We start from the raw sequence: 11,519 nt of genomic DNA, 5'->3' as shown, positions 1-11,519 counted from the left end.
GTTTGTCTTGGCTGAGGTCTTGGCTGAGGTCTGTGCGGGGCTTTTTGAAGCTGATTTCATCAAGGCAAAGCTGGAAGAATCAGGGCATGAGATCACAGAGGAGAGAGCTGGAGGGGCCTCAGACAGGGAAAGAGACGGTCCCAGCTCAAGTTGGTGGCCCAAGCTCCACGGAGGGGTGAGACACGGGCCAAGGAGGACACAGGCCAGGAGGACACGCGAGTGCTCAAAGGCACTGGCACTGGGTTGTGCGGCCTCTGCTTGTCACACAATGCATACAGACGCCCTCACACACCAGGGCCTCGGCCACACCAGCAGGTGCCCCTGGCCCAGACGGGGGTCTCCAAGGAGGTCCAGCTGGCCCAGGGCACTGGACTCTGCCCCACCCCTGCCAACCCCATAATTCCCAGATCTTGATTCAGTGCCCCCCACTCCCAGATCAGTGCAGACCCTCCCTCATCCTGTTCCGCACAGATGCTGATGGGTCACGTGCCCCACAGCTGAAGGCCTCCCCATCCACCTCCACCATCTGCTGAGGCCCCGTAATTATCCCAAGGCCCCGTGCAGCCTCACTTGGAGGGGAGAGTTCATGCAGCCCTGTAATGTAACCCAGGCCCAAGGCTGCTCGGGCAGGGGGTCCCCAGCTGGGTAATGAGCCTGGCGCTTTATTGAATTCCCTGGCGTGGGACTCACTAATCATTGCCTCGCTGAGGCAGCCTGCACTACCCCTCTGCTGAGCAATTCATCCAGGGTGTCCTTCTTCCCTGAACCCCAATTTCTGCTTCCCAAATCTTCTCCCCTCCTCAAATATAAATGTGTGGAAATGACCAAGATCAGGGCAGGAACGCTCCCAGGGGTCTTGCCTGCCCCACCCATTCTGCAGAAGGCAAGGCTGCCTCAGTCTGAGGCCCAGGCAGGGTGGCTGGACTTTGCCGGGGCTGCAGCTCCCACCCCCACTGCCCTCCTAGACCTGCTGACTGGCTCACCTCCCCTTCCGGGAGGCCTGGGCCCCACAGAGGGAGGGCCTTGGCCAAGGAGGCTGAGTTGCTGGCCAGGCCTTTCCACAGAGAGGTGTAGCAAACCCTTCACTCCCTCGCTTGCAGACTGCGGCTCAGGCCTGGCCCCACCCACGCATGTAGGTGACCCCAGGCCCAGCCTCCCCGGCTGGCTCTCTGTAGCACCAGCCCTGCGATGACCCCCCCCCACCACAGCCCAGCGTTTGCCATGCTCATCCGCATCAGTTTTGCATTCTTGCCTTCTGGCCCAGACTGTGCCCTCTCTGTGGAGAGACTATTGTGGATCTATGTGCACATAGTAGGTACTTTAAAAAAAATTGTGGACAGAAATAAGATAGGGAAAGAGGGATCAGATGCAGCGCCAGGTAAGAGGCTTGCTGCAAGCCATGGGGCATCTGCGGAGCGCTGTGGGTCTCTGTGGGTCCCCACCCCATGTGTGTCTGAAGCCAGGGATCGGGTCGGACCCATTGGGAAAGGGTGTCATTTGGGTTGTCCTGTCAAGACCTGAGTGGCTCAGGAGTTGATATTCTCAGGGTGGGTCTAAGGTCAAGGATCACCCAGAGTTCACTGTCTGGGGGTGACCTCCTGCCACTGTACCTAAGAGCCCCCTTGGAGGGTCAGACAGGTCAGAGCTCAGCCCTCTCTCTGACCTCCTACCCCAGGTGGCAAGCAAGGCTGAGTGGTGCCCGACGTCCTTGGGGAACCGGTAAAAGGCAGGGGATGCCCGCAGGCCAGCCAGATCATCCCGAGGCCAGGCCCCTCCAGGCAGCTCAGCCCAAGCTCTGTTCTTTGTGGCCCAGGTCACGGCCTGTGGGACAGCGGCAGTGGGCCTCTGGACTGTCTTCTGTACCCTGGGTTTGTAAGAAGAGCCAGGGAGACTGACAGGGACGAGAGAAGAAGCTGGAATAGAGGGGCCTGCGAGGAGGGGACTTCAAAGCTCTCCCAGAACAGCTTCCAGCCAGTGGTCTAGCCAGGAAGGCACGGCCGCAGGGCTGAGAGGGGCCTTCTGCAGGGGTGGAGTGTGAGGAGCGCAGGCCCGGGGAGGGAGGGGAGTGGGCCGGGGACCCGGGAAGGCCCAGCCCAACCTCCCTGGGACTTGGTTTCCTCACCCACACAAGGGCACACCCTCCTCGGGCTGCTGCGAGGGTCAGCAGGGCTGATAGAGGTGGACATGCCGTGGGCTCCGAGCCCTGATCAGCCGTTATTTATTATTCTCAGCTGTGTTTTTGGTGGGAGACTTGGAAGGGCCGAGAGGGAGTCAGAGTGTTCTAGGGCCCTGTCTTCCCTGAGTGAATTGCTAGGAAGGAGGCCCCGGGAAGGTACCGTGGCTCTCGCCAGCACCACGCTGGGGTGGAGGGTTTTCTGCACTGACCCCAGGAACGAAGTGGGGCAGGAGGGTCAGTCGTCCTCTGTCTTCTCCACACCCTTCTTCTACCCCCCTCATCTTTCCCCTGCCCTCTCATGGTCTCAGTGAATCAGCCTCCTCTCCTTTGGATGCCTATCCCTGTATAATGGGGCTGTGACAGTGTCTCTAAGTGCTGCTTAGAAATGTGTCACTGTCCATTTCTCTTTGTGATATCAAAGGAGGCCATGCGCGGGCTGTGTGGAGGCCCTGCCTCGGACGGAGCAGCTGGAACACAGTTTATGAAATTACAGGGAATTCAAAGCAGCCAGCGTCGCCCGCTGTCTGGCTTCATTACTGCGACTGGCCTCGGAGGGAGGTTCATTCCAATAATTTAGAGGATTAGGATCTGACACCCTTCATTAGTGATTTGACATAAGCAGAAAAGACAGATCTTGCAGAAGGACCCACACGACAGGAAGGAATCAGCTCCAGGGGAGGAAGGCCACCCCACCCAGCTGGGAAGAGGAAGTGGGCGGGGGAGGGGCGCCATGTGGCCTTCCTACAGTCCAATTAGGGGTGGTCTGTGGCCTCAGTTTCCCCGTCTGTAAGAAGGCTGCTGAGGGCCTGGAGATCCCTTCTGGTTCTGATGTGTGGTGCTCACTCTCTGCTATCCTGGGGACACTATCCTGGGGACACTGCTGCTCAGTCACTGCTCCTCAAACCCTTTGTGGTTTTTCATCCCCCCCCCACCGCGCCCCCTGCTGCTGCCTCAGCCAAGTGACCAACACAAGCACACACAGTCTGCTGGCTGTTCTGTGGCGTTTTAGATGCAGGCCCTTTCCAATGAGAGGGTGCCCCCAGCCCCCCAGCAACTTCTGGCTCTCTTCCAGGTTCCTCCACAAATATAAGCTCCTGATCTTCAAAAATTTCTTGTCCACCCTATAAAAACCAAGACTTTCGATGGTACCTCGAAAGCAGTTTTGGCAGAGGATGGAGGAGGGTTAGCTTAATAAGGTCTTGGAGCTGTGTGACACAGGGCAAATTGCTTAGCCTCTCTGTGTGTCCCTTCAAATCTAAGACGGAGGTACAGTTTTCTGTGAGGATTAAACGAGGTGATGCATGTCGAGTCGGGCACATATTAAGAATGACTGGCCTTGCCATTGCTGCTTACTGTGACCCTGGGCAAGTGTCTTGCGCTCTTCAGTCCTCTGTGCAGGGGATGGGGGGCGGGGCAAGATGGTGCCTGAACAGTGCCTGGCACTCAGAAAGGGTTCCCTGAGTAGTGGCCACCGTGGCCACAGGTGCGGGCAGCTGGGCCGTGCAGTGCTATGCTGCTCTCTTTCTGGGGGGGGTTTCTTGGAGCTGAGTGTGTGGATGGAGGAGCGAGGAATGTGATACGTCCCGGAGCCTGGGGGAGCCGGAGCGTATCTGGTATGTGTCTCTGGAATGATTTGGGGAAAATTCACCGAAGTTGGAACCTCAGACACCAACCGCCTGGGACCCAGAGATAGGGAACTGTCCGTGTGCACACCCCCCACCGGGGAACCTGGTGCTGGGGTGGGAGTCGGCTTACACGGCTCAGCGCAGCTCAGGCCCGCCCTGGAACGGCCGTGAACTTGTTGTTTTTCCACGTCATTTGCTCTCAAATGTACTATCGGGCTGGGCGACGCTACTCAGCCTGCTCAGGTCCTTCCTTGTAACAAGCGACTGTGTGTTCTTTAGAGGTGGCCAAAAGGGAGGAGGGGGCCCAGCCCCGGGAGGTGGGGGAAAGGGAAACAAACCTTCTTTACAGGGAGCGTGCGTGTCCTGGAGCCAGCTCCCCCGAAGCACATGCCATTTCTGGCCCTTGAAGGGGTTAAAGGCCTCCTGGAGTCAAAACAAGCAGGTGTCCCACCGTGCCAGATACGCTGCCTAAACTGCTTCCAGCTTTCTCTCCCCCTTCTGCAATAAGTCTGTGATCAGCCACGGGACAGAGGCGCCAGCAGCCTGCCTGTGACAGGCATCAGGTTAGCTCGCTCCCACTCGGGTGGCGCGCCCAGGATAGAAATCCAGGCTCGGGCCCCTGCTGCGGCTCCTCTCCCTGCACACTCAGGAGACAGAGTTTCCTTCCAAAGACCTTTCTTTTATCTGAAGCCGCACAGCCCAGCAGGCTGCACTTGGTGGAGGCAGCAGCCGCTGCAGCAGCAGCCTCAGCAAGGAGACCTGCGGGGCCGGGAGGGCAGGTGTCTCCAGCCCCGGAGGAGAAGGCCCCGGTGGGCCCCAGCCCCTGGCGTCGCCGCAGGGGAGGTCTTGGCAGCTGCAGTTCACACCATGAGGGCCCTGGGGTGTCGCCGGTTCTGGTCCTGCCGGGGGCTGCTGCTGCTGCTGCTGCTGCTCGGGGTGTCCCCGCCAGGCCTGGCACTGCCGCCCATCCGCTATTCCCATGCTGGCATCTGCCCCAACGACATGAACCCCAACCTCTGGGTGGATGCACAGAGCACCTGCAAGCGAGAGTGTGAGACGGACCAGGTGAGTTGGGAATGCGGAGCCCGAGATGGACCTGAGGTGTGAGTGAGGGGGTGGCAGCGTGGACTGGGGACGACTGGGGAATGCCCTCCAGGAACGTGAAGGAGCACAGGCCCTGCCCGCCAGGAGATAAACAGAGCACGATCGATGCCTGTCTGTTGTCACTGAGGCCTGAAAGAGGGTGTGATGTCCAAGTTCACCAGAGCCTGGGAATCGCGGGCTGCTGCTCCTTCCTGGGGCAGCTGAGGGCTGCTGTGGGCCAGCACCATGCCAGGCACATAGAGAGAATTGGCAGATGTGTGTCAGCTGCTCACTCACAGGTAGGAGAGTGGACACTCAGAGCGGCACCATGGCCAGCGAGGGACAGGTGGGCTTGGAGCCCATATCTGCCAGACAAAGCTGAAGTTTCATCTGGCCTCCAGCCACCTCCCCAGGTTTTGGGCCTAGACCCAGAGAGTAGCCAGACTGGTGGTCAGGGCAGGCAGGGACAGCTCTGATAGATGCCCTGGCATCCTCAGGAGGGAAGTGGACTGAGTTCCAGCCTGCCAGCCTCCTCAGTCCTCCCTCCTGCTCCTCTCTGAGGACACTGCAGGGCAGGGCTGATTCCAGAGCAGTTTTCTCCTCAATGCCAAGGCACCCCTGACGGCCACTCCCACCCACTCCGGCAGGGCAAAGGGCCTGTGGTACCCACATCTGCTCTGGGCACAGCTACCTGCTGCCTGTCCTGGCCAGCTCTGAGGGTAACAGAGTCCCCTGGGGCTCTGGGTCTGGGCCGGACATCACCAGGGAACACGAGAGACCCTGGTGTTCCTGTGATGCTCAGTCACCCACAGGAGAGTACAGGGCTTCCCTGGGGAAAGTGGCCTCTGCCTCACAGTGCCCAGGGGACAATTCTCTGGCCCCTTGGGACAGATGCTTCTAGTGGGCAATGGTAGTGTCTAGAAAAAAAAGATAAAGAGCAAGAGAGCCAGGGCTATTCCCACAGGCTGAGGTCACTTCATAGTTGGCTACATTTGCAGAGAAGCTGTGTCATTGGCACAGAGTGGCCTGAAAAGTCAGGTGGGGCTTGGGGACAGTAGGACCGATTTTGTGTGTTTGGAGAGAAGGCACCTGTTCGGGGCTGGGGATTCAGATAGCCCCTGGGTGCCTCCCAGTCCCTTAAGTGAAAGTCTTCTAAGGATCCCCTCCAGGTTCCTTCCCCCAGTTCCCAAGGGCCCATCCACTCATGGGCCTCTGGGCCCTGAGGGAGCTTCCTGTCATCTTAGGAAATGGATGACCTCAGGTCAAGAAGCAGGCTCTCCTGCCCCATGTCCCCTCCCTGCCATCAGTTCTCCTTGGGGTCTCTCTCCCTTAGACCCAAGTGGTACACACACATGGCCCATCCCTGCCCCAAAGCCTCCCTGGTATGGCCGAGAAGCCTGTGCCAAACAAGGGCTGCAAAACAAAGCCCCCATTCTGAGTTGGAAGGGGCAGAGGGTAAACAAGGGAAGCCGGTAGGCCCTGCAGAGCCAGGGTGGGGTCCCCCCCTTAGCTGATGTGGAATGTCAAAGAGGCTGAACAAAAGTCAGGAGGACCAGAGGCCAGCCCTGGTGGGGAGTAGCTCACAGAGCCACTACCTGGTGGAGGATCAGGAGGATTGCCCGCTGCCCCGTGAGTACGGCATGTTATTGTGGAAAACACCACATGAAATCCCTGTTTGTGCCGGCGACAGGAGCATGTTGCTAATTTCGAGGAATTAAACTAATGCCTTAGGCGGCTCCACAGAAAATCAGAGGGGATTATGGTCTGGCAATGCCTCGCTGATGGACTTGCTGACCTTTGCCACACAAGGGACTTTTTTCTTGTGGCTTTCTCCATGAAGTGTCCCTCATGGAGCCAAGCACCTGGCTCTGGTATAGGCTGAGACCTGGTGTCCTGGGCCCAACACATCCTGATCTCCTCAAGGGGTAATGGGATGTGGACAGCCTCCAGAGGTGGCATCTCCCAGTTCACCAGAGCATCCTCAAGCCAATGGAAAAGACCTGAATGCAGCATCACACTGTGAGCCCAGAGCTCATTTGGTGATATCAGAATCCCACCCACTGGGCTTTGCAGTCCCTTTCTGCCACCTCCCATTGCTGTGACATGATTGTCATCTCTCTGCATCTCTGTATACTCATCTATAGAATGGTGGTAAGAGAATGTCCCCTCTTAGAAATCTGTGACCCACCACTTTCCACACACTAGTCATAGAGATGACCTTGGGCAAGTCACTTAATATCTCTCCCTCTCCCTCTCTCTCTCTCTCTCTCTGGTACCAGGAATTGAACCCAGGGGCACTTAAACACTGAGCCTCATCCCCAGCCCTATTTTGTATTTTATTTAGAGACAGAATCTCACTAAGTTGCTTAGGGCCTTGCTAAGTTACTGAAGCTGGCTTTAAACTTGTGGACCTCTGGCCTCAGCCTCCCAAGCCGCTGGGATTACAGGCGTCTGCTACCTGTAACCTCTCTGTGCCTCGGTAGCATCATTCATGAAGTGGGAATAATGGTTGCACCCACCACAGGCTTGTGAGGAGCACAGCAAGCTACCTGTCAGCTCGTAGTTGAGGGCCTGGCACCTGGCAGTGCCAGGTCTGCCGGAGCTCAGTCTCTCACCACCAGGGGTTCCACTCACACTCACTGGTGAGCCCGGCAAGTCCCCTCCCCACAAACCCTGGGGTCAGGGCAGGACTGTGTCCTTTCTTCCTTCCCCTCCCTGTTCAGAGCTGTCTCTGTGGCTCTTTCAGGAATGTGAGACCTATGAGAAGTGCTGCCCCAACGTGTGTGGGACCAAGAGCTGTGTGGCGGCCCGCTACATGGACGTGAGAGGGAAGAAGGGCCCGGTGGGCATGCCCAAGGAGGCTACGTGTGACCACTTCATGTGTCTGCAGCAGGGCTCTGAGTGTGACATCTGGGATGGCCAGCCCGTGTGTAAGTGCAAAGATCGCTGTGAGAAGGAGCCCAGTTTTACCTGTGCCTCTGACGGCCTCACCTATTACAACCGCTGCTACATGGACGCCGAGGCCTGCTCCAGGGGCATCACGCTGGCTGTCGTCACCTGCCGCTATCACTTCACCTGGCCCAACACCAGTCCCCTGCCTCCTGAAACCACTGTGCACCCCACCACAGCCTCCCCGGAGACCCCTGGGCTGGACATGGCGGCCCCGGCCCTGCTCAACCACCCCGTGCACCAGTCAGTCACCGTGGGTGAGACCGTGAGCTTCCTCTGTGATGTGGTGGGCCGGCCCCGGCCTGAGATCACCTGGGAGAAGCAGCTGGAGGATCGGGAGAACGTGGTCATGCGGCCCAACCATGTGCGTGGCAATGTAGTGGTCACCAACATTGCCCAGCTGGTCATCTATAACGCCCAGCCTCAGGATGCTGGCATCTACACCTGCACGGCCCGGAATGCTGCCGGGGTCCTGAGGGCAGACTTCCCGCTGTCCGTGGTCAGGGGGGGTCAGGCTGTGGCCACCTCAGAGAGCAGCCCCAACGGCACAGCCTTCCCAGCGGCCGAGTGCCTGAAGCCCCCGGACAGCGAGGACTGTGGCGAGGAGCAGACTCGCTGGCACTTCGACGCCCAGGCCAACAACTGCCTGACCTTCACCTTTGGCCACTGCCACCGCAACCTCAACCACTTCGAGACCTACGAGGCCTGCATGGTGGCCTGCATGAGTGGGCCCCTGGCCGTGTGCAGCCTGCCCGCCCTTCAGGGGCCCTGCAAGGCCTACGCGCCACGCTGGGCCTACAACAGCCAGACCGGCCAGTGCCAGTCCTTCGTCTATGGCGGCTGTGAGGGCAATGGGAACAACTTTGAGAGCCGCGAGGCCTGTGAGGAGTCGTGCCCCTTCCCTCGGGGCAACCAGCAGTGTCGGGCCTGCAAGCCACGGCAGAAACTCGTCACCAGCTTCTGTCGGAGTGACTTTGTCATACTGGGCCGAGTCTCAGAGCTGACGGAGGAGCCCGACTCCGGCCGTGCTCTGGTGACTGTGGACGAGGTTCTAAAGGATGAGAAGATGGGCCTCAAGTTCCTGGGCCGGGAGCCACTGGAGGTCACTCTGCTCCACGTGGACTGGGCCTGCCCCTGCCCCAACGTGACAGTGGGCGAGACGCCACTCATCATCATGGGCGAGGTGGATGGCGGTATGGCCATGCTGCGACCCGACAGCTTCGTGGGAGCATCCAGCACCCGGCGGGTCAGGAAGCTCCGAGAGGTCATGCACAAGAAGACCTGTGATGTCCTCAAGGAGTTCCTGGGCCTGCACTGAAGCCCATGCACCTCTCCCTGGTCCTCTTCCACCTACCCACCCCGGTGCCCCTCAGTCATTAAACTGGGCAAGATCAGATTCGACAGTCTTGGGCCCGCAGGGAAACGGCTATTAACATGTCACAAAAAAGCTACCAGAGGGTCTTAGATCCACTTCTATTCTTTGAGTTCAACAAGAGGGCCGGGCCCTTTTTAGCTGAGGGGAACAAAGGAGAAGTCAATAGATACATGTATGTTATTCCTGGTGACCAGGCTGCTCAGGCCTTCTCAGTCACCCTTTGCTGGCCACCTGCCTCCTCTGGCTCTCCCAGAGTTCAAGAGATGGCTGATGTTTGAACACACTGGCTGGCAAAGAAGGTGTGTGGTGACAAGAAGGCCCGGCAACCCAGCAGGACACGCTCCCCCAGAGCCTCTTAGATCATTGAGAACACTTCATGGTAAGGGTCATGGCAGTGGGAAGCCAGAGACATAATCCAACCCAGCCCTGAGTGGAGGCTTCCGGGACAGGTGCCTTGGGGTGGGGTTAGCCTGTGTCTCAGAGGCTACCATGGCACCGGCAGAATACCTATTTCCTCTCTGGGCTACCTTGGTCTGTTGATTTGATTCTGTTCAGTTCAACTCAGTGTATGCTTTCTGAGCACTTCCTGGATGCCCAGTGCTAGAACCACAGAGAGATGTCCTTCCCAGCTCATGATGCCCCAACATAAAGGCCCCCCGGAAGCCCTCCCGGCTGTCACGTGCTCCCGTCCGATGGATGGTGTGATTCCACATACCACTCACTTCCCTGGACATAAGCAGATAGAAGCCCCAGGATCTGCTTTGGTAGCAAGAAAAATAAAGGAGGAGAAGAGCAGGCTGGGAAGGGGGTAGTGGAAGAATGAAGGGAGGGGAGGCAGCTTGGAACCAGGAGGAATGTTGCTCGATGCTCCCATCTGGTGGCAGCCTCGCGAGCCCGCAGGGACCCAGAGGGAGGCTGTAAACGGGTCTGGGAGGAAAGGTTTGGGGATGTGGCAGCTCATTTGTGCTGTGTGTGTGTGTATGTGTGGTGTGTGTGTGTGTGTGTGGTATGTGTGTGTGTGTGTTTCCAGCCTCCTGTGTGGGCCCAGCCACCCCACCACTAGATAGAGGACTTGGGAACCCCACTGTCAGCTCTGCATCTGCCCGCCCCCATCCCCTCTTCAGTCCTTCATTCTGTCCATGCTCCTCCAAAGCTAAAGAAGGCCACTGGGGGCATCCTCATTGCTTCCTCAAATGTAGGAGGAAGACACTAATTAAAAGCTCATAGTATCAACAGCTCTTCTTGTGTGACTCCTTTGGGCTACTGTGGGGAAGTGAGGGAGGACCGGTGGTTAGTGTCATTTGCTCCGATGACCTTTCAGGAGGGAAGTCAGGCCAGGGGCATCATATGTGGGTGGTGGAGGGACACTGAAAATATTCTAGGCCCACTGTGAATTTTTAACTATGGTGCTCAGCACAACTCTGTGGATTAGGAATGAGAAAGCTGAGCAGGAGAGGCAGGAGGGATGGGGCCCAGGCCAGCCAGGGCGCTCACTTCCATCCCAGTGCCCCTCCCACCAGGATGCATGGTGGATCAGGTGCAGAGTCAACCTACCACAGGTGGTGTGGAGATCAGATGGTGGAAGAGACAAGAGAGGGGTGGGCAGGGGCATGCTGCCCAGTGGTGACTCCTTGTTGGGATTCAGGGGGAGGCCAGGTTCCTGTATGCTCAGGACATGGAGCTGGCTTCTGAGAATGAGACCAGCAGCACCTTTGGCCTCAAGGAGGCTCATGGCTTATCCCCACCCCTTGGCATGTGTCCAGAGCCCTCCAACTACAGCACACCCACAACTTGTGTCCCCACCAGAGACATCTCCCTACACACGTCCCTGGGCCATGACCCAAAGGATGAATCCAGGCTAGAACTAGCCCAGTCCAGGTCAACCATTCTCACTGCAATAAGAGAATAAATAAAAAGGGTGCCAGGAGCAGGAAGACAAGCTGTTCCCCAACAAGAAGGGCCAGAGGAGTGTGGATTCAGGGGAGCCACCCACAGGAGATCTCAAGTTGTCCCTGGGAGGACACTGAGCACAAAATTTAGCCCTCAAGACGGCATGAACAGAACCACCAGCCCCAACTTGCTGTGATCAGGGAGAGAGAAGTCTATCTCCTCACTCTGCCCCTCGCTAGGCCTGGGGACCTCTGTTGCACCTGTTTCCAGCCCAGGGTGCCTAAACAAATAGCCTATAGCAATAGGACAAGGGGGCCAGGGTCACCTCCTGCCTACCCTCACTTGCACAAGTATGGGCCTGAGCCCTGTGGCTGGACCATAGGGCCCAGGTCACTGTTCTGCTTTCCGGGTGGAAGTGCAA

General features: G+C 58.1%; 1 protein-coding gene across 1 annotated transcript; it reads left to right on the top strand.

Annotated features, from left to right (window-relative positions):
- Positions 1 to 4,716: 4,716 nt before the first annotated feature.
- On the top strand, positions 4,717 to 9,151 carry Wfikkn2 (WAP, follistatin/kazal, immunoglobulin, kunitz and netrin domain containing 2). Its single transcript, XM_027924795.2, has 2 exons — positions 4,717 to 4,866; positions 7,631 to 9,151. The coding sequence occupies exons 1-2, from the start codon at positions 4,804 to 4,806 to the stop codon at positions 9,149 to 9,151; spliced, it is 1,584 nt and encodes a 527-aa protein (XP_027780596.2). The 5' UTR covers positions 4,717 to 4,803.
- Positions 9,152 to 11,519: the final 2,368 nt, after the last annotated feature.

This window comes from Marmota flaviventris, chromosome 17, assembly GCF_047511675.1.
Source record: "Marmota flaviventris isolate mMarFla1 chromosome 17, mMarFla1.hap1, whole genome shotgun sequence".
Taxonomy (NCBI): Eukaryota; Metazoa; Chordata; class Mammalia; order Rodentia; family Sciuridae; genus Marmota; species Marmota flaviventris.
This window is presented reverse-complemented; position numbering and strand designations above follow the sequence as displayed.